The following is a 21,145-nucleotide window of genomic DNA, read 5'->3' as shown; positions in this document are numbered from 1 at the left end:
CTAACCCTGTGCCTGTTTAGGGTCCCCCTAGTGGCCAATTTAAAAAACTACAACAGAAATGACAAGCCACCCTCTGATTAATGAAATAAGTTAGTATCGGTTCATGGTATCGGTTAACTTTTACGAGTATGAGTACACACACATTTTAGAGTATCGGCCCCGATACCCGATACTGGTATCGGTATCGGGTTTGTCAGCTGTTATCAGAGAACGGAGAAAGCGGCCACGCAGCAGCATCAAACATAACTGGAACCTGTGTTAAAATAAACGTGGAACCTGTGCTGATTTGTTACCGGCCCTTAATAGAAATTCCTACTGCTATTTGACAAGAACTGTTTCAGTGGTGCAGTGCGATACAGAGAGGTATTGTTGGATGGACTTTAAATAAAGCAGAAGGTTAAACGTGGTCTGAGAGCCTCAGTGGCGATGCTGCCGGAGAGAATTTAAAGTTGTGTCCGGAAATAAATCCCTCACGCTAAATGCCTCCTGACATGTTTATTAGTAAAAGTCGAGAAATATTAGCCGACGCATCAATTACAGCCAAATGAAAATGGCAAATGCATTGATATTTCTGTCTGCGATCAGCTATACGTCATATAGTGTATGTCAATAACCGCAGCCGGCTCTGTAATAAAGGCTAAGAGGCTAACGTGTCACCACGGCACTTTTCATATACTCATCTGATACTTTTTAGAGTTTTGTCGAGAAGCATTGAGCTGACCTTTCACCTCCGCGCAGGGAGATATTAAGTCTCCCCTGCTGGTCTCTCTGCATGTAGAGATGCTAATGAATATGAATGAGCAGTTGGAGCCATATTATGGCTGCAGTATCTCTTTATTGACATTCACCACATTTCATATTGAGTCACTTGGTGCTTCGGCTGCGAGGCCCGCCCACGGCGCATGAATATTAATGAGCAGATAGATGTGATCGAGAAGCCACAGCCAGAGAGGGCACATCGGGATGACAGACGAGAGAATTTATGATCCGTGGGGCTTTGGAGCGCTTGTTCACAGTTCAGGAGAGCGCGACTGCACGTGTAGCGCATATTATAGCCTGATAATATAGTTTCATTCATTGCTCTGCCGAAAGCGTGCAGTCGCTCCGGTATTTCGGCGCTGTCTGAGAGCGGAGCGTGACTGTGACTCCACGTTCATTAATATGCAGCTCTAACAGCCTTCCTTGTCTGGATTCAGTCTCTCCAGCAGATGTTGAACCTGCTGCAGGGATTAGCTCCCATTCAGACACTAGAGCGTTATTGAGGTCCAGCACTGATGTTGGGTGATAAGATCTGGCTCACAGCTGGTGCTTGGGTTCTTCCCAAAAGGGTTGGATGGGGGGGATTTAGGGCTCCATGCGGACCAGTCAAGTTCATCCTCACAGCACTTGGAAAAGCATCTCTGTATGGTGCGGGCTTTGTGCATGGAAGCATCTTTATATAGAAGGATAAAGTCTGCCTCAGAGGTCTGAGAGAAAGCTTCTCAACCAGTCTTTCATACACACTTTTAACCCTCGGGCGTCTTCGGTCTTCAGATGTCTGGATGTCTAAAGATGTCTCCCATGCAAAGCTGTCATGTTGGCTTTGGCTAGGCAGCATCTCTACAAGTTATTCCTGTGAGCCAACAGCTCCCAACACTTTAAACGCTACTCTTGGCTTTATGATGCCATATTCAGTTTGATTTTATTTATATAGCACCCAGAAAGAAACCTCCGGCAGATCCAGGATCAGGTGGGGACCAGATACTGCCCTGATATATGGTTATTTTAGGCACACATATAGGCTGTATATAGACACCACGGCTTCAGTCACTGGTGCTCAGATCTGCATTTTGAAGCCTCAGTTAGTGAAGTTAGCATTTTGGCAACAGTCCAGACTGGTTTTGGAGGCAGAAGTGGGAAAATTTGGACAAGAGCTTAAAATGCTAAGTTATCAGCTAATGCTAGCTCCATTTATAAATTGCACAGGTGCAGTGCACAGACCAATACCTGCTCTTTAGTGTCCAGATGAATAAATACTGGGTTTCACTCACCTACAAAAGGACAGACGTCTTGGGTGATCTCTACCACAAAAAGCCACAAACGCAGCAGATTTGTCCTGTACAGTGAGCATATGTGTGGCCAAGCAGACAGTTAGCAGCTCACTGAAGCCCCTCCCACCTGCAGTTCAAATGCCATGTTTGTGAGGGGCAGCCAATCAGAAGAAAGCTGGCTTATTTTTTGCTGCATGTAAATAAAGATTATTTACATCTGGAATAAACCAAAGAAAAGCCACAGTACGGCTCTATTGTGTCTTCTGAGGATAAAACGTGGTTCCTCTCTTGTTAATTACTCAGGAAATGAAAATTTCTCTGTAAAGTCTAAAAACTTCACCGTCTGTTTTAAATAATGCAGTGACTCTGCTCTCTGCTGCTTCCGCCTGTGTGTTTACTGATGTTCCTCAGACTCCAAGGTGAGGATATAATATTTCAGCGGCTTCACGAAAAGGCTCTGAATATCAAATAAAACAAACTATCTGGAATCAAGAGCAGCAGCTTTATTTTCAGGCTCGACTCCATGAATATCAAATGAAAAGAAAGTATTGGGATTCAAAACAGCTGCTGTATTTTCAGCAGATTGAAATTACAGCACTATAAAGGCTTTCGCTCCCGAGCAGTGAACCAAAGCATCTTCAATGCAAAACTGAATCTTCAGAGCGGCGAGTGCATGTACATGATCAGGACATGTGTAGTCCTGCAATCAACATCAGAAACAGACTATTAACTCTGCGATGGCCTTATAACCCTCGTTTTAACAACACTGGCTCGACTAAAGCTTTATTTACAAAGACGAGTTATGCTAATTTGTGTCGTTAATCAAAGTTATGGGGCTTTTAACTTGTTCACATGATATGCTGGCAGCTAAGATGAGCCTATTAGGGTGTAATTGTCTGGTCTGATGGGAGAAACAACCGGCTGTAACTAGAAAATTAAATATTCCTGCTCAAATTACCTATTATATTTCACCAAACACGGAGGGTATTTCATGATATTAGTCCTTGGTGGCTTGCCAAATGAGTTTTCTTTTTAATTAGCTGTTTCTTGACTGTTTCAGGTAGATAATTTTAGAAGCTACAGTAGAAATGATTGATGAGCAGGAGGGCTGGAGGAGCAGCAGGAGAAGCAGAATTAATTACCCACGGAGACAAACAGAAGCTCGGCACTAAAACTTTCTTTTTATCTTGACTACCAAATGTTTGAGCGCAGCTTCTTATTCAAAGGACTTGAATGTTCTACAAGGTAGAGCAAAACTGCAACACCTTTGGAGCTGTGAAGTAAACAGAATTCCACATCCTTCACATTATCCTCAGTTTGCTTTGGTAATAGTGTTGCACTCTTTTACTCTACACACAGTTTAGGTTTTGGTCACCTTTGATGCTTTTATTTTGAAGGAATTCTCACTTATTTTCCTTCGCTCTGCACAAACTCATCCCAGACCAGCTGGGTTTGTTTAGAACGTCCAAGTGCTTCTTAAAGCTTAACATCATTGAACCAACTTTTAACATTTTATGTACATTAATAAAATCTATGTTTAATCAGCTGGTATTTCTGCTGCAATATTTAAACATCTTGTTGATTAGTTGTCCACATCCCTGCTGGAAATATGGTTTGGATTAGGTGAGAGCATGCAGGTGGCAGTACACAGGATGCCAGTTCATTCATTGTAAATTAATCAGATGGTACTAACAGGTGCAGGTGAGCAGCACATGGACTTCACACCAGAGAGCTTACAGTTTAAATATGTCTGATCCGACTGTGTCAATATCACAGGCACCTCTGCTGGGTATTTTCAAGAAGTTTCCATTCAGTGATCCATTAATTCCATCCATATTCTTCAGTTTATCTAATCCAGGGCTGCAGAGCCTTTCCTGGAGCCGGGGTACGCCCCGGACAGGTCACCAATCTGTTGCAGCCCTGCGAGAACAAAAATGACAGATTCCCATCACGATTTCTACTCTGAGTGTTTGAGATTCGATCGGGGGAATGGGCTCCACAACTATGAATCGGCTCGTTTTTCTATAGCAGTACAAGCTGATATTACCTTTGGATTTTTTCGCTTTGGTGCCCGATTAATTATCAGAATTGTCTTTTTTCCTGTGTGACCGTGGGGATAAATAACTCAATAGCATGAACTGCACGAATAAATCAAGAAGTCAGCGTTGACACCTTTATGATCCGTTAGTGCTGCAGATCATTTGCACTTTAACCGTGCTGCGTTCAAAGCTGACTGTGACCCAGACTGAGACCGAAAAATAATCCTGCAGGTTGAGTCGGGGGTTAGTCTGGTCTCAGGTCAGTTTGTAGGTCAGTTTCATAATGACGCTCAATGACATAACATGAATATATTGCAGTAGATTACCGACAGTGGTGGGCTGAACATGGCCAACAGCTGGACCGCTCCACTTCAGTCCAGATGTTGGGTTGGATCCATAAACCAGGTTAAACAATGCAGAGTCTCGCATGTGTTTATTCTCAGTTTCACTTGGTTCCTGTTCAAAGTCAGCATCATTACCCAGTCGTATTCATTTAGAGCCAACATCCCTAAAAGGACAGCAATAAATGTGTGTATCTACCAGAGTGAAACATATTTGTATCATATTTGTTTGATGGTTTTGGTATGAAAAGATAGAAACGTAGAAATAAAAACAAATGAATGAAATTCAGCCGTAATAACCAAAGGAAGAGGTGCTTGTGCTAAAGCTGCAATAACATCAGTGCCATATAAATCATAATGCAAATATACGAAGTGGGAGTCTGTGTGAGAGCAGCTTAAGTATCAAATGTCAGAAAGTTTGTTAGAACAGTTTCTGTTAAATCAGATTACAAATGCAGATTTAATGTCACTGAACACTCCATTATAAATCTGCACAGTTGTTCATCTTAAGTTTAATGTAATCAGTTTTAGCTGTCAGTCATTTATGTTGGTGCTTTATGAAGAATTATATTTTAAAAGAACGTCAGAGTTGAAGTAGCTTCCAGGACTGAAATATGAAGCAAATGCAGAAGTGTCAGCATTATTTCCTTTGGCCAGCAGAGGGCGACTTATCTAGATATGGTCCCAATCCCTATTTTCAAGTGTTACTGATGACAACATGATGTTTATTATTAATGTTATGATCCCCATTAGTGATAAAGTACCGTAACCTTTAAGGTAGGCCTCCTGCGTAACTGCTCCGGTGCTACATTTTCAGGGTTTTTTGGTCAGCGCCTCACTTTTCAACATCCAGTTTCAAAATTCCAACATAGCAGCAACAGAAACAAGATCAGTGTGTGACATCAGTCCATGTTTAGGGTCCTCACCACACGAGCATGCCCTGAGCACAAATAAATCAAATAAATCTGGGATTTATGGTCCAGTTCTGACGTCTGTTTGTGCAACCTGTTGCCTCTGCAGACAGAGGGATCATGGGAACCAAAGCACAGACTGCAGAGATGCAGCCGTAGCAATAAAATGTGACCTCTGTATGTTCAGGCTGAATGCTGATTGGTTCAAAAGTTGGTTTGAACAGGTAAGAATGTGAAATTGGAGTTCATCTCCAAGGAGAGAAAAATATGGGAACAAACATTAAAGATGAAAAATTGTGCACATGAGAAGCTGCAGCTGACAGTTTTAAGGCTGTGACGCATTTAAGGGTTTGAGCTGAAATGTAAGGACAGTTGAGTTTAGTTTAGTTGTAGTTAGTGTCTTTGAACTTTGGGAAACAATGACGTAGACGACCACATTCACCTCCTGACTGAGACTCATGGTACCACAAACAGCCTTACAAATACAAGAAAACAGCGGAGACACTTTATTCTTCAAGCAGACCAACACGTCTTCATTCTTACTCTGTCACAGGACCCAGAATATTCCAGCCCGGCTCACCCTTTCTGATTTCATCGTTACTGTGTGGGTCCTCCTTTCTCTGTCTGTGGATAATAATCTTGTTATCACGTGAATATGTTGATGGATTTGCATTGCAAAACCTCCCAACTCCCAGAGTTCCCTTCCTCTGTGACCTCTTTATACTGCTGTGGAGTATCCGGGTGGCTTCATTCTGGATTCTTTGAGCATTTTTACACAAACAGATGAGCTCAAAATATGTTTTTTTGGTGAAGATTGTTTTAAAATGAAATACGTGATTGTGGCTGTGGCCTGAATGGAGCGTGGAGGTCTCTCTGCCAATCTCTCTCTCTCTCAGCAGGTCGTGTGTAATCTCCAGTCTGTTCACAGCTGGAGCCACCAGACCACTTTAACATGAGAGCTCCATCAGCAGCCACACACACACACACACACACACACACACACACACACACACACACACACACACACACACACACACACACACACACACACACACACACACACACATATATCACCGTGGGTGTGTTCAGAATGAGCACTGAGCCTCTTCTGTTTTGATTACTGGCTAATTTGCATGATACACCCTGCTGTGAGCTCTTTCTCTCTCACACACACACACACACTCACACACTCACACTTGCAGACACACACATTTCTACTGTGCTTTACGTCAGTGTGACTGATAAGATTTCAGCGTTTTATTATCAGAGAAACAATAGACTGCAGCTAATGACAACTGTGTGTGTGTGTGTCCTGTAACTACTGGGACCAGAAATCTTTGACTTTTTTATTATTATTATTATTTTTGCTGTGTGAAAGCAGCGCTCTCTTGGATGGATCATCAACATTCCCGCCCTCGCGCAGTAAATAAACGCAGCGCGTCACGTACCGCAGCCACATTTCAGCCAAACGCTGCTGCAACAGTCATAACACGTCCGACAGCTGCGCGAGCAGTGGGGCATTCGTTTGGCCTTTTCAAATATCTGACCCGCTACTGGCCAGATTACTGTGACATTTGCTGCAGGTACTTTTCGCCTCCAAGAGGATCAATCCTGATGACGCTGATGACCACCTGCAGGATTCCAATCAACTACAACAAACATGCATCTAGGAAGCGAATGTTAGCAACAGATTGAGGAAGTGTTTGCAATATCAGAAGGAAAACAGTTTCCTAAAATATCTATAACTAAAGCAACATTATGTGGTTCTGGTACAGTGTAGACGCCACTTTGAATCCTTTTGTAAGGTCTTCTCTTTCAGTGGCCAGTTGAAGGTTTATATCAGTACACAAGCCGTTCCCGTGAGCCTAAAACGCAGGCGTCAGCCTGTCATAAACACTCTGTTTCATACATATTTCTTCTTCTATGGTAACTAAACTGTGGTCATCTTAGACTGGTAGCACAGGAACTCCACCATCGACTGTTCAAATCTTCTGTTTGTGAACGGTAAGTCAGAGGAAAGCTGTCTTGCAGGCAGGGTGGCCTTGATAGGATAGGAGCTCGGCTTGTTTGAGAGACAGCATAAACTGAGGGGGCACCAAGATAAATATGGATTATCCTGAGTCCTGGGTCATGCCAAGATTCTCTAAGTGGAGTCGAGGAATAAAAATATGGAGCTGGAAATGGCGAACGTTGTAAACCGGTGGCTCAGTCTCACGCAGATTTGTTTGAACCTCGGTTCTGAACTCGAGGCGGTCTCTTTGTGTGTTTTCCAGAAGCTGAGACAACTTGTGGGAAGCAGCTGATTGGTTGACCTTTGTGGGGAGGCCCGGGGGTCAAAGGCCATGGCAGGTCGACTTCTCCTCTTCCTGTTTGTCTCCGTGGCGCTCTGTCACGCTCATTTTTCTTCTACGCAACGCCTGAAGCCCCGCCTCCAGAGAGACAGACGCAACATCCGACCAAACATCATCCTCATCCTGACTGATGACCAGGACATGGAGCTGGGTGACTGAAACTCCACTACAAGCCTTATTATAAGCATTAGTCTGACTGTCTGTACTGTTAATGTAATTGTTGGTAACACGCTGGTGTGGACATAAAAAAGTCTCAGTTTAACAGTAATACACAGTTAACATAATATTACACTCGTCATATCAATACATCGGACAGATCTCGTTTGAGCAGCTTGAGCAACTGAGCTTTACTTCCAAGTCAAAGTGTTTGAATCATTAAGTAACTCCTTTATCTTGTTCTTTAACAGGTCGGAGTGCAATGATCACTGTCTGGGAGCCTTTTTAGGGCTAACTTCCTCTCTGCGATCCAAAAATTTATCTTCTATTATTAACGACATACAGCTGGAAATGGCTGTTGTCTGCTGCTGTCTGAGATTATGATCCCATTTTTAACTGTATCGTAGATTGTGCAGGCGTGTTGCAGGAAGAGAGAACTTTTGTTACTCTGTAACCTCTTCGCTGCTTGTTAGACTCATTGGGTCTTGTACTGGCTTAGTAGCTCATTGCTCTGACCAGAACACGTGTGGTAAACTCTTTAAACATTTAAAGCTTACTAAGAGTAACGCCTTTCTGAGCCGAGCAGTTTCTGTCATATTTCAGGCTAGCTCGTAGAACAAAGCTGCTGGGTTTGCGTCAGAAGTTGGTGAGCGTGGTCTCCGCCAGTGCAGCTGCCCTCAGAAGAACCTGTAAACTGTTCTAATGGTCGCCAAACCACGACTTTACTGATATAAAGCGAGGTGTCAGAACTCGTTATTGAGGGCAGAGGCGAGGAAAGAGTTGATCTTTAATCATCGAGCATTTTAAATAAGAACCATGTTTCAGGTGTCGCTCTCCATTTTATGTCGAGGCTTATGAGGCAAATGATTTTGAACAATTTTCAACAGAAACCAAGGAACTTATCACCAAAGCAGGTGGACAAGCTTTACAATGTGCTAACCGTGGGTTTCTCCATGTAGGGTCGATGCAGGCAATGAATAAGACTCGCCGCATTATGGAGGAGGGCGGGACTTCCTTCTCTAATGCCTTTGTGACCACGCCCATGTGCTGTCCGTCACGCTCAAGCATGCTCACTGGGAAGTAAGTACAGTTCCAAAGATGGAGGTGCCTACTACACCCGAAAAGTGAAGCCAGAGCCGTTGGCCAGCAGGGGGCGACTCGTCTAAGTGCAAAAAGACAGCCGATGTATAAACTGTCTACAGGAAAAAGGTCGTTCCTGACCTCAGTAAAGACTTCAATGATGAGGTCATGGTTGGGTGCTAGTTTCAAATCTTTTAAATACAAAATGATGTTAATTTTATTAATCAAGTCAAAGAGGATAATGAAGCACATTTACACTTAAGGATCGATCAAGTTCGACCTATACCGAGCTTGATGATTTGCCGAATGCTGTAACCAGTTATTCCACCAATTATTACATGTCAAAGGCAATTTGCTCCTCAGTTGCTCTCCATCGGCTAGTCTACTCACTTTCCCCACTTACACCACCTTTAAGTAGTAGCTCCTCTCTGAGTCAGAAGGAGGCCCGCGGTTTTGAAGCAACAAGAGCAGCAGTGGCGTCTGACAGATCACAGGTTCCTTGAACAATGACAATAACGGGTTATTCTATTCTTCTATTCTTATGTTTTGTAAGCAACCAGCTGCTTATGAGTCATTTACAGCTTTTTCCAGTTATCGTGTCTTGGCTGTGGGTTTCTGCAGAGAACCAGCCTGATGCAGGTGTTAAATTAATCAGCTGCATGCCTCAGTGTGAGATAATCTGTGCCCCAACAGGTCAAAGCTGGTTTGGCGGCCCAACGAAGACGTTAGTAATATTAGACAGGTGATTTTAATGTCTTCATGTGTAAAGGAAAGAGTGAAAATCCTATAATGGATGTGTTTTATTACCAAAGCGCTATTAGCAGAACTATTAAAATAACTTTACATGAGACTTGGGATACAAAGTGCGAGCCTCTTGTAGTAACACGTGTTCTGTCTCCCTCAGGTATGTTCACAACCACAACACCTACACCAACAACGAGAACTGTTCCTCGCCGTCTTGGCAACGGCAGCACGAGCCACGGACCTTCGGCGTTTACCTCAACGACACTGGATACAGGACAGGTAGGCAAATACACAAACACGCACTCGGGCTTTGTGAGGCTTCTGTTAATACATCTGTGCTTTTTCTCCAGCCTTCTTTGGAAAGTACCTGAACGAGTACAACGGTTCGTACGTTCCCGCCGGGTGGAGGGAATGGCTCGGTTTGGTGAAGAACAGCCGCTTCTACAACTACACGCTGTGTCGCAACGGCGTGCGAGAGAAGCACGGAGCGCAGTATCCACAGGTGAGGACACACAACACAACTCTGTCGCTGCACAGCAATGCAAGTTTAGCATGTGGCTAAAATTGAAATGAACTCTGATCCTGCGCTGACTGCTTCGTCACTGATTCGGTGGATGTTAAGTGAGTTTTAACTTAAAGTGAAGAAAATCAGGGTTAATAATAGTGATGTGTGTTGTTGTGCTTCCAGGACTACCTGACCGACCTGATCACGGCAGAGTCGATCCGTTACTTCCGCTCTTCAAAGCGACTTTATCCTCACCGCCCTGTTCTGATGGTTCTGAGTCACGCGGCCCCTCATGGACCCGAAGACTCTGCCCCGCAGTACAGCACCGCCTTCCCCAACGCATCGCAGCACATGTAGGCCTCCCACAGACACACACAGTTATCTTTTCCTCGACTTGCATTCATTTCCTAGAGAATTATCCTAAAAAATAAACCTGCCGTCATGCAAAACGTCATGATTTACATTGTAAGGACTTAATTTTTGTCCCCATAAGGAAGTAGAGTCCCCACAGTGCGACTGTGGAAACACATTTATGTCCTCACAAAAGTAGTAATGCAAGTGCACACACGCATGCACACATACAATGAGACTAAGCCACTGTAATCCAGCAGAACAATGGAGCAGCTCTGTTCTGCACCACGGGATAAATCCTGAAGCAAGACGACTGAAACGGCACAATCCTCCCTAACACGTGTGTGTGTGTGCGTGTGTGTGTGCGTGTGTGTGTGTACGTGTGAGTGTTAATGAATACATTAGTTTTATTTACTCTCTTTACATGAATTTGAGTCCAATTTTAGCGAACATGACAAAGTCCATGAGCGAGTCTCGCATCAGAGATACGTTTCCTTGTTTATGATCTGACTGGGAGACGGCTGAACAGACAGAGACATCACACTGAAATCTTTTTCATCCCGCAGATATAAACAGATGCCCGAGGAAACTCCGGCTAGACTCCTGCTGTCAGGAGACCATTTAAATCCCATTTAAAGCTCACAGGGATTTTTATGCAGGTTTTTCTATTCTTGTAACACAAAAACGCTGCTGGAAGTACTCGGAACAGACAGTAATCCCTTTCCTCTGACAGTCAGTGCATAACTCGACGCTCATACGCTGGAATGATCAGCGTTTGACAGTTTTGTCTTTGTGCACAAAGAACAAAAATGCAGCACAGGCGCAGAGTTGCTTCTCCTTTTATTATTCAGTATGAATTAGAAAGCAGGAAACCAGCAGCACTTGCAAAGTCTAATTTAAACCTTATTGACGGGACCGAACGATGGCTGATTAAGACCCAGCGAATCAGTGCGACTGAGGAAACGTGTGGTGCTGCAGACTTTAATGAAAGTGGAGACCTGTTGTGTTGTCAAATTCTGAAGAAAAGGTCGGGTTTAGGCTGCAGCTTCTCCCCGAAGTAATAAACAGCCGTGCATTCAGCTTTAGTCTCGTAAATAAAGACAAAATGAAGCAGAAGGAAAGAAAACATTTTACCTTTCTGCTCTGAAACAGGCGCAGAGGCTGCAAGCTGAACGCTGAAGACAGCAGTGGGAGCGTACAGCCATAGATGCTAAAACCATTTTGTTGTACCAGCCTGTAAACCTGGGGTTCTGTGGGGATTGACTCACTTTTGGACATGGTCTCATTGCCGATTAGAGGAAATGCATTTCTGTGTTGGCTTCATTTCATTTCTCAACACCTCAAACGAATCCAAAGCCAACCGACATTACTGGACCAGAACCAGTAGACAGTGATCAGGCGAGGAAGGCAGACATTCACCGTCCTTGTTTGCCTACCGATCTGCTTCAAATGTGCTTACTGTGACGCATCATCATGTCAGTTACACGCAGTTTAACAGTTGAATGCAATTCTGCTTTTCGGTAGCTGCACTTGCAAAATGCATGAAAATGCAATGAAAGTGAATCTGGGAACAGCGCCTCAAAGAGAACCGTTTAAATGTCAACAAACTGTCTGCTTGTCGCCTGGCAGGTTTGAACTCAGCACCTCATTGCTGTGAGGTAACGGTTTCACCGCAGCTGCACTAATGAGGCGCGCTGCAGTCCTTCAAAATGAATAAAGTCAATCTTCCCTAAAACGAGTTCACGAGCTCCACACGTGTCAGCTGACCGCCTGTCAGACGGACCGAAGTGTTCCAGCCCGCCTGCGCCCGTGCAGATGCTTCCAGCTGCCCACAGCATTTCTGTCCCGACGAGGAAATTTAATTATGAAGCTGCCGAGCAGGAGCGAGGAGAGGAGTAAACGAGTTAGCTGATGGGAGTCATTCATTATCCACGCAGAACACAGTGCAGGAACATCTTCTGCAGCTAACACAGCAGGAGGACAGAGACTGTGTTATTAATGAAAAGGAGCATCTGCTGTCATCACTCCTCACACAGCCTGATGTGTCCAAACATGATATTACACTCAGCTACACACAGACACGCACACATCACACGTGCGGTTCATTCTAACACTGCGTGGAATACATTTGTATTCATATTCAGCCTGGTGTTTTGTTTATTGCCTCCATATATACATAAAAGTTAGAGGAAGCATTCAGACTCGGTGTCTTAAACTTGGTGGGCAAACCCACGCTGATAAGAACAGCAGTAAGATGCTTCCTGTTGTTGGTCACATCTCAGGAGGGTGACTGACCGGCTCCTCCTTACAGAAACTCTCTCAATCCTTCAGCTTTCTTGGATGCTGTTCAGCAACTCCAAGCTTCAGCTGTCTGGACAAAGCCATGACCTTTATGTGCTTCTTCTTCAGTCACTGCTTTGTTGCCTTGGTGCCTTCGGTCACTGTCTTGCTGAAAGACTCATCAACTCATCTTCAGTGTTCTGGCTGAGGGAAGGAAGCTCTCATCCAAGTTCAATCCATGCAGCTCCATCCTACAGCCAAGTTGTCCTGTATCCTTAACAGAAAATCTGATGATGTCCTCGCCTCCGTGCTTGACTGTGGTTGTCGTTTGAGCCGTCTTCCTTCCAACCCAGCACGTCCAATTGGTGCCAAAGAGCTCGATGTTGGTTTCCTCAGCACTTTCTTCCAAGCCTTCTCAATCATGCAGTGTGTTACCAGTGGGGTTCATGGTGACTGTCGTCCCAACTGCCTTCAGATTATTAACAACCACCTTTCTCATGGTCATTTTCACCCTGTGAGGCAAGACCTTGCATGGAGCTCCAGACCCAGGGTGGCTCATGGTCATTTATATTTTGTCCATTTGCAATAATCTCACCAACAGTTGTCACCCTCTCACCAGGCTTCTTGCTGATGGCCGTGTAGTCCAGCGCTCCCCCGCCACGGACCGGTTTAATGTCAGACAATATTTTCACAGAGCCTTTAAGGTCTCGTGGATAATTACAACAGAATAAAACGATACGACCGAGACAAAAACTGTGGTGTTTTGTAAATATAATAATAAACGGGAAGTCACTGTGTAGCTGTGTAACTTTATTAGCAGCGTCCTCCTGAAATGCGCCAACAACACTGAGAGTAACATCCTCCTCGCTGCCCCTTAATGCTCTCTGGTCGCTATGGTAACGTGTAAATATTTCTTTCAAAATAAAACACAACTACAACACGGGAAATGACCCAGGGAAACCGAGTTACCGATAAAAACTCTGAAAACCACCCGAGCCTCAACTCTCCCGGCCCCGTACCAAACGACTCACGGACCGGTCCCGGTCTGTGGCCCGGGGGTTGGGGACCGCTGCTGTGGTCCATTCTAAACTTGTGCACGTCTACAGTCTCGTCCTTTGAGAGTGAGCAAACTTACAAATTCATGTTTTTCTATTTTAGAGATTAGTCCTCCTTTAAAATACGGTCATGCCATAAAGCAGGAAGTTGCTGTGAATCCAAAAAGCATGTGGAATGGTTCAGTTTTGCAGTTTCTGCTGTTATCGACACATTAAACCATAATCACAAAGAGAAGACGTATTTTTAGAAGAGCAATGTTCAGACTGTTCGGCACATCGCTGGCTCGCTCACTTCACTTTTAGCCTAAACTCTTCTCGGGTAAGTCTGTAAGCAGCTTGTGGATCAGGCATTGCTGCCTCATAGCCAGTAGACTTTTACAACCCTGCTGGAGCTCATACAGTTTTTCATTTCTTCCATTTCCTGTTTTTCTCATTTAATTTCCTGTTGCTGCTGCAGCAGCTTTAGTAAATACAAGTCTTGTTCCTGATCAGTTCACACAACTTACCGAGACCTGACATCAGCACAGACATCGAGCAATTACTGCCAAGGTCTGCAGGCCACAGGCCAAGTCTGAGGGCCTTCGTATTAAGTGATATTTCCTCTTGTAAAGTTAAGTGAAATAAAAATAACAAAAAAGACATTCAAAGGACCAGAAATGGAGACAAACTGAGCACAGAGACGTTAACCAGTGAAAAAGAAGACACAATAAACACAAGTGGATGTGGAAATTTCTTGAAAGAAGCATGAAGCAGATGAAACATGTTTGCAGACTGAACGACCACAAGCTGACACAAAACAACCACAGAGAAACACACAAAGATGTTGGAGATGAGAAGGCACACAAAATGAAAACAAGGATGCAAAATGATACTAAAGGATTGCACAGAGTCTCAAAACGACCACAAACACTTCAAATGGACTGAAAGGAGACACAAAAATAAAACAAATGGGTGCAAAACCACCACAAAGACACACAAAAGAAAAGTTCAACATAGACCAAAAACACATTTCTGTCATCTGTAGACCTTTTTTTCTTTAGCATGCTGCTCTAGTGCCCATCGTGTCATAATTCATCCTCGACCACAGATACAACAACACATCCAATCATCGTGGAGCAAAGTCACTCACAGAGCTAACTTGGCTGTTACTGTAGAGCAGGGCTCGGCAACCTTTCTGATGATGAGTGCATCTAAAATTTCAGTGTGCCATATGATTGCATTAGCAATAAATGTAATAAAGCTCTATATGAACAGTTACACACTATGTAGAACCACTTTATAGGATTATATTTGTTCGCAGATGTTGGCAGCTATCAGCGAATAGTTATCAGCTATTTGGAAACAAAAATGACTTTTTATACACAAAAGCAAATGAACTGTACAACAGAAAATACAAATGCTGTTTATGGTCTCCTCACAACAATGATAAGAAAAATAAACTGGGCCAACATGGCATGTTTGTTAATACAGAGACACACATGTTAATGTGATCTCTGGTCTCCCACTCAGAGACACAGGTCTGCGAGTGTCCAGCATTCAGACGGCTACCTGAGGACCCATGTGAGAGAAAATCTGCTCACACAGACATGTAGAGCCAAACACTGTCAATAAGGCCTCTGCAATGTTCTGAAGACAGTTAAGCTTGTCAGGTAGTGATGTCCAGCAGGTGAACATGCAGCTCCATGAACACGCACAGCTGTGGATTCCAGCTGCTTCGATGTTGCATTAACTGACATTAACTCAGCCAGTTAATGTGAGACAACCAGCTGCTCATTAAAGCTTTCTGGTTTGATCAGAAAAGAAAACATTGGTCCAAACACCTGAAAGTCCCGAAAACGCATTGTGAATTCTGTCTCGAATCTACGGATGTATCCGTGTGTTTCCACGGTGCTGATGCTGCGCTGAGCGGACAGCTCCTGAAGTATTTGAAGTGTTGGAAAGTGGAAATTTCAACATTGCTCGAAAAAACTGCCAGCTAGCAACGTCCCTCTCACCAGTAAGCTAAGTTATTTTTAGCCAATTACAAGCTGAATCTGGTAGTTGGGGTTGTTAGCTAAGATACCGTCATTAAGAAGCAGCACAACTAATGTGTCTATGTGAGCTGATTTGTGATGTGCACCGCTGGCCCGGCCATTTATTTTTTAATGCACCTTCTCAGATTAATGCACTGCATTTTGACTACAGACCAGCCCACCAGGTATTATAGGAAAAGCCATAAAGCCTTTGAATGAAAACAGACGCTGTTGTGACAGTGATGTACAGTCTTGTTGGTATATGTATGATTTCTATACATTTTATGTCATACTAAAAACTTTGGTTGTAAGATTCAGATAATTATTTATTAAAAGCGAGACATTTTAAATGAGAATAAGAAAGAAAAGTATTTCTTTGTGCCCCCCTCTCCCTGTTAATGCCCTACATGGCCCCCTGGCAACACTTTCCTAGACCCGCCCCTGCACAGTTACCAGCTGTCAGCTACTTAGAAAAGGATCCTGGTGTTATTTGTCTCTCAGAAACAGTTCATAACTTCCCTTCAACTCATTCATGCTGCTGTTGTTTACCGCGACATCCGCTGGTTTCCTCTTTCTGGCGCAAAGTGATAAACAAACAAGAGAGAAAAGCTGATCAGCTGATCATTGATCAGTTTCATGATTGAAGTAGAAACAGGAGAGGGAGGGGAGAGGATGAGAGGAGAAGAGGCAGCTGTGCAGCGTAAAGACGCAGAATAAATCCAGCTTTGTGTCTTTTTCCATTCTAGCTGAAGTTCGGGACAAACTGCGTCCCTTCTCAGCTCAATATGAAACGCGTAACATTTTCTCTGAATGCGGGACGATTATGTTTTTTACGGGATGGTCGACAAGTCTGCTAACTAACCTTATGAATAAAATAAAGTTCACTATCAGTAACATCACAGCACCCACCCAGCTGTCATGCTAGCTAGTACGCAATACGAGTTATTGTAACTGACGGTTAAAAGTCAGCACAACGAAAATAAACTCCACCTAAACTTTGTTTATATCTGACCCAGATAGACTGCAGGTCATAACTTCTTACCTGAAGTTCAGTTCACCCTTGGACCGGCTTCCGCCTCTGGTCTCTCCTCGTCCTGCCTCCCCTTTCCCTCATCCACCTGCTGGCCTTTATGCTAGCTCCGCCATAGCCACCACCAAACAACTGTGTTATTTCTACACATCGGCCAGCATCTGGCCAATCCACCACCTTTCATTGTTTATACCGTTACAAAAAAAAAAAAAAAAAAAAATCATCGGCCCATAAAAACGAAAAATCACATCGGCCCACTGGGCAAATGCCCGGTATGCCCGATGGCCAGTCCAGCTATGGCCGTGTCTTCAGTTAACCATGCGTGCTCAGGGTTGCCGACCCCTGCTGCAGAAAGTGTGTGGCAGTTGCACAGCTTTGCCCTGTGATTTACACATATATACGACTTTGCAGTTTGTCTTTGAGTCGGTATTTTGATGGTAGTCAGTCGTTTCTTGATGTCAGTGATTAGTGGACTCCATTTCTCAGAAGCTGGGATTGGAAGTACTTGGGGGGAGGAAAGCCTCAAATTCGTGATCATTATGCTTGGATTTGTCTGGGAAATCCATCCTGTATCTTTCACATAGAGGTTTCTCCACAACATGTTTGAGGCAACCGAGAGTCAGTCTCATGATTAAACTTATAATACAATCTGTTAACACACTGGAAAAAGCAGAACAGAGCACATTTAAAGCACTCGCAGCATTCCTCTCTGATCACATGGCATCACATTGCTCTGATATACAGAGCTTTGGTTGTAAACGGTGCTATCACAGACTATCCAAAGCCAGATCGTCTTTTCAGCACAAATAACTCAGGATTTACCCAACACTCCACCTGTCTTATCTCCTTTCCTGTCACTGTTCTTCTCACCAGTACTCCCAGTTATAACTACGCGCCGAACCCAGATAAGCACTGGATCATGCGTTACACCGGCCCCATGAAGCCCATTCACATGGAGTTCACCAACATGCTGCAGAGGAAACGGCTGCAGACGCTTCTGTCTGTGGACGACAGCGTGGAGAAGGTGGGCACTAACACACAAGCACACACACGTCTGGTATTGCTATCCTCGTGGAGACATCTCATTGACATAATGCTTTCCCTGGCCGCTTACCCTAACCATCAAAAATGAATGCCTAACCCTGACGCTTACCCTAACCAGAACCTAATTGTAACCCAGACACTAAAACCACATTTTGAGTGTGAAAAATGCCTTCAACCCCGTGGAGACCAAAATCCAGGTCTGTTGGTCCCCACAAGGATAGCAAATGTCAGATTTTGACCGGAACACACACACACACACAAACCACCAGCTACACACTTGATGGCTGGAAAAAGATAGCTTGTGTTATTAGGCAAGGCAAGGCAAGGCAAGGCAAGGCAAATTTATTTGTATAGCACAATTCAAAAACAAGGTGATTCAAAGTGCTTTACAGAGACATTAGAAACAAAAACAAATAAAAAGCAGGATTTAAAATTGATTAAAACAAGCAAACAAACAAACTAACTAAACACACACATTTCACACCTGTTCGTGCGATCTGAACCCTTATCGTAAGGGGAGCTACCAGTCCTTCTGTGGACGAGCTACTTTCTATTTTAAATTCCCTGAATTTAAAATACTCTCTAGACCCAGTCTAGACCCAGCTGGGGAGCTACCCAGAGCTCTAAACCCACTTAACAAACAAACAAACAAACCAACAAAACAGTATATAAAATCAAAACAGATAAAATCAGAACAGTAGATAAAATCAGTAGTTAATGTAAGTTTTGAAATTTAAGCTTAACAAACAAACAAAAGAGTATATAAAATCAAAACAGATAAAATCAGAAATAGATAAGATCAGTAGTTAGTGTAAGTTTTGAAATTTAAGCTTAAAAGTGTGGATTTGGTGCTTTATTCAAATGCAGCTGAGAACAGGTGAGTCTTCAACCTGGATTTAAATAAACTGTTGTTATAACAACGACCAGGACAGAGACCCGATCAGCCAGAACCCTGTTATCATGGTTCTGAATAGGTAGATATCTTCAGCACTCAGGCTCACCCGAGCCCAAACTTCTCGTTGAGAAAGGGGTGTCAATTGCATTTAGGGACCAGTTGATCCAATCCATAATTCCTCTTTTAGATTTTAGAGAACAGACTGTGAGAGAGTGTTCTCACTACTGTGTTCAGTTATACACCGTTTTGTGATCACTGCTGTTGATATATTTGTGGGGGCTGAAATTTTACTTTCAAAGAAAACACAGTAATGATCAGACAGGCCCACATCAGACACAGTAACCTTTGAAATGCTCAGGCTCTTGGAGATCAGTAGGTCAAGAGTGTGTCCTCTATTATGTGTGGCCTCTGTTACATGCTGAGTCAGCCCAAAGTTGCCCAGAGTGTTACTCAGGTCTTTAGTCCCTTTGTCCTGAGGGTTGTCCACATGGATGTTAAAATCCCCAACAATAATTACACAGTCGAAATCAACACAGATCACAGACAGCAGTTCACTGAGGTCATTAAAAAAGTCTGTGCAGTATTTGGGAGGCCTGTAAACATTAAGAAACACAACTTTGGATGGGGCCTTCAGCTGTAAAGCCACATATTCAAAAGACTGAAAACTTCCAGGAGATAGCTGCTTACATTGAAATGATTCATTAAATAAGACAGCAACCCCTCCTCCTCTCCTGCTCACCCTGGCCTCACTGATAAAACTGTAGTTAGGAGGGGTCGTCTCGATGAGAACAGCTCCACTGTTACTTTGGTCCAACCAAGTTTCAGTTAGAAACATAAAATCAAGGCTGTGCTCAGTGATTAAATCATTAATTAAAAATGTTTTCCCAGCTAAAGATCTAACGTTTAATAAAGCCAACTTAAGTGTTTTAGAGGTATTATTTGCCACATGTCTCCTTCTGTCACCTAAAAGTACAGAAATGTTAAAACCTTCTAGTAAACAGGGTCCCAGCTTCTCCTGGGAAAAGTCACCACTGCCATAATCCTCGCAGCCCGGACCCTTCACACATCACACATCAGACTGCGGAGACAGGGCATGAAGGTGGTAAGGAGGAACTAAGGGGGGCGAGGCTGGGCAATGTGACTTCGATTGCTCTGTTGAGGGCGGGGCTCGATGGCGAACCTTTGGCTGCTCTGGTGGGGGGGTTTATGGGGGACAAAAAGGGATTGGGCCGGGGGGTAGATCTGAGCCCAGCATTGATCCGCTCCATCATCTCCTCAGTGAATTTCAGGTGTGGCGAGGAGGGAGAAAGGGAGGGGGAGGAGGGTGATGGCCTGTCAGGGGTTTGGGGGACTGGGTCGTGGTCCCTGGTCCTGGTCGTTGGTTGTTGAGAGAGTTGGAGGCAAATAGGGACCCCTCTTCTTGCCTCAGATGTCTCTCCTTTCTGAGGCTCTTCCCAGGTGGGGGCAGATGGAGCTCCTCCTCAAGGTTTCTGCTGGGCTTTGTCTGTTCTTGGAGTACTGTTTGTTCCTCTTTATGAGATAACTCCTCTTTTATCTCAGCCTTGGCACCAAGCACAGATGGATGACGTATGGAATAAAACAAGTTGGAGGTGAACAGTTTCGCCCCTGACTTGTTAAAATTAAATCCATTTGCTTTGAACAGATGCCTGTTGTTGATAAAATGCACTGAGTGGTCAGTACATAATAGTAATGGATTGCATTTATATAGCGCTTTTCAAGGCACCCAAAGCGCTTTACAATTCCACTATTCGTTCATTCTTACATTGGTGGAGGCAAGCTACAGTTGTTATAACAACGACCAGGACAGAGAGCCCGGGGATCGAACCGGCGACCTTCCGGTTACAGATATGCTTCCCAACCCCCTGAGCCACGGTCGCCCGTACATGCTGATATAAGCCATTTATTCAGTGCAAACAACCTGCTGAATCTCTCGTCTCCTCCTCTGACCGGCGGTACAGGTCCACTGATGAATACAGCTGCATTCAGAGAGTTTACAGTATTTAATAATCCAGTAAAGTCCCGTTTCAGAACCTCCGACTGTTGTTTGGACACATCGTTTGACCCTGTATGCAGAACAATGTTTGTCACAGTTGGATATTCATCTGCAATTTGAAGAATTCTCTCCTTCAGGTTGTTGACCATATCGTTAGGAAAGCAGAGGACTTTAGTGTTCTTACCGCACATCCTTTGTACATCCTTTACGGCAGAGTCACCCACAATCAGAGTTTCAGGCCTAGCCTTTAGCTTTCCCTGTGGTCTTTTACTTTTCAACAGATTTTCAGACCTTACTTCGCTACTTT

The 21,145-nt window shown here is 43.9% G+C and overlaps 1 protein-coding gene across 4 annotated transcripts in view; it reads left to right on the top strand.

Annotated features, from left to right (window-relative positions):
• sulf2b (sulfatase 2b) overlaps positions 1–21,145 on the top strand; it is a 108,485-nt gene that overhangs the window by 61,072 nt on the left and 26,268 nt on the right. For all 4 annotated transcript variants that reach the window (XM_085394674.1, XM_085394672.1, XM_085394673.1 and 1 more), the window contains exons 4-9: positions 7,595–7,823; positions 8,788–8,908; positions 9,813–9,931; positions 10,003–10,154; positions 10,341–10,510; positions 17,759–17,909. In XM_085394674.1, the coding sequence (XP_085250800.1) occupies positions 7,664–7,823; positions 8,788–8,908; positions 9,813–9,931; positions 10,003–10,154; positions 10,341–10,510; positions 17,759–17,909 (873 nt within the window). In that variant the 5' untranslated portion in view covers positions 7,595–7,663. The remainder of the gene's footprint in view (positions 1–7,594; positions 7,824–8,787; positions 8,909–9,812; positions 9,932–10,002; positions 10,155–10,340; positions 10,511–17,758; positions 17,910–21,145) is intronic.

Source organism: Rhamphochromis longiceps, linkage group LG20 (assembly GCF_057381845.1).
Source record: "Rhamphochromis longiceps isolate RC_006_pf linkage group LG20, R_longiceps_female_GT1.1, whole genome shotgun sequence".
Taxonomy (NCBI): Eukaryota; Metazoa; Chordata; class Actinopteri; order Cichliformes; family Cichlidae; genus Rhamphochromis; species Rhamphochromis longiceps.
The sequence above is the reverse complement of the archived record's forward strand: the minus strand, read 5'-3'. Positions and strand labels throughout refer to the sequence as shown.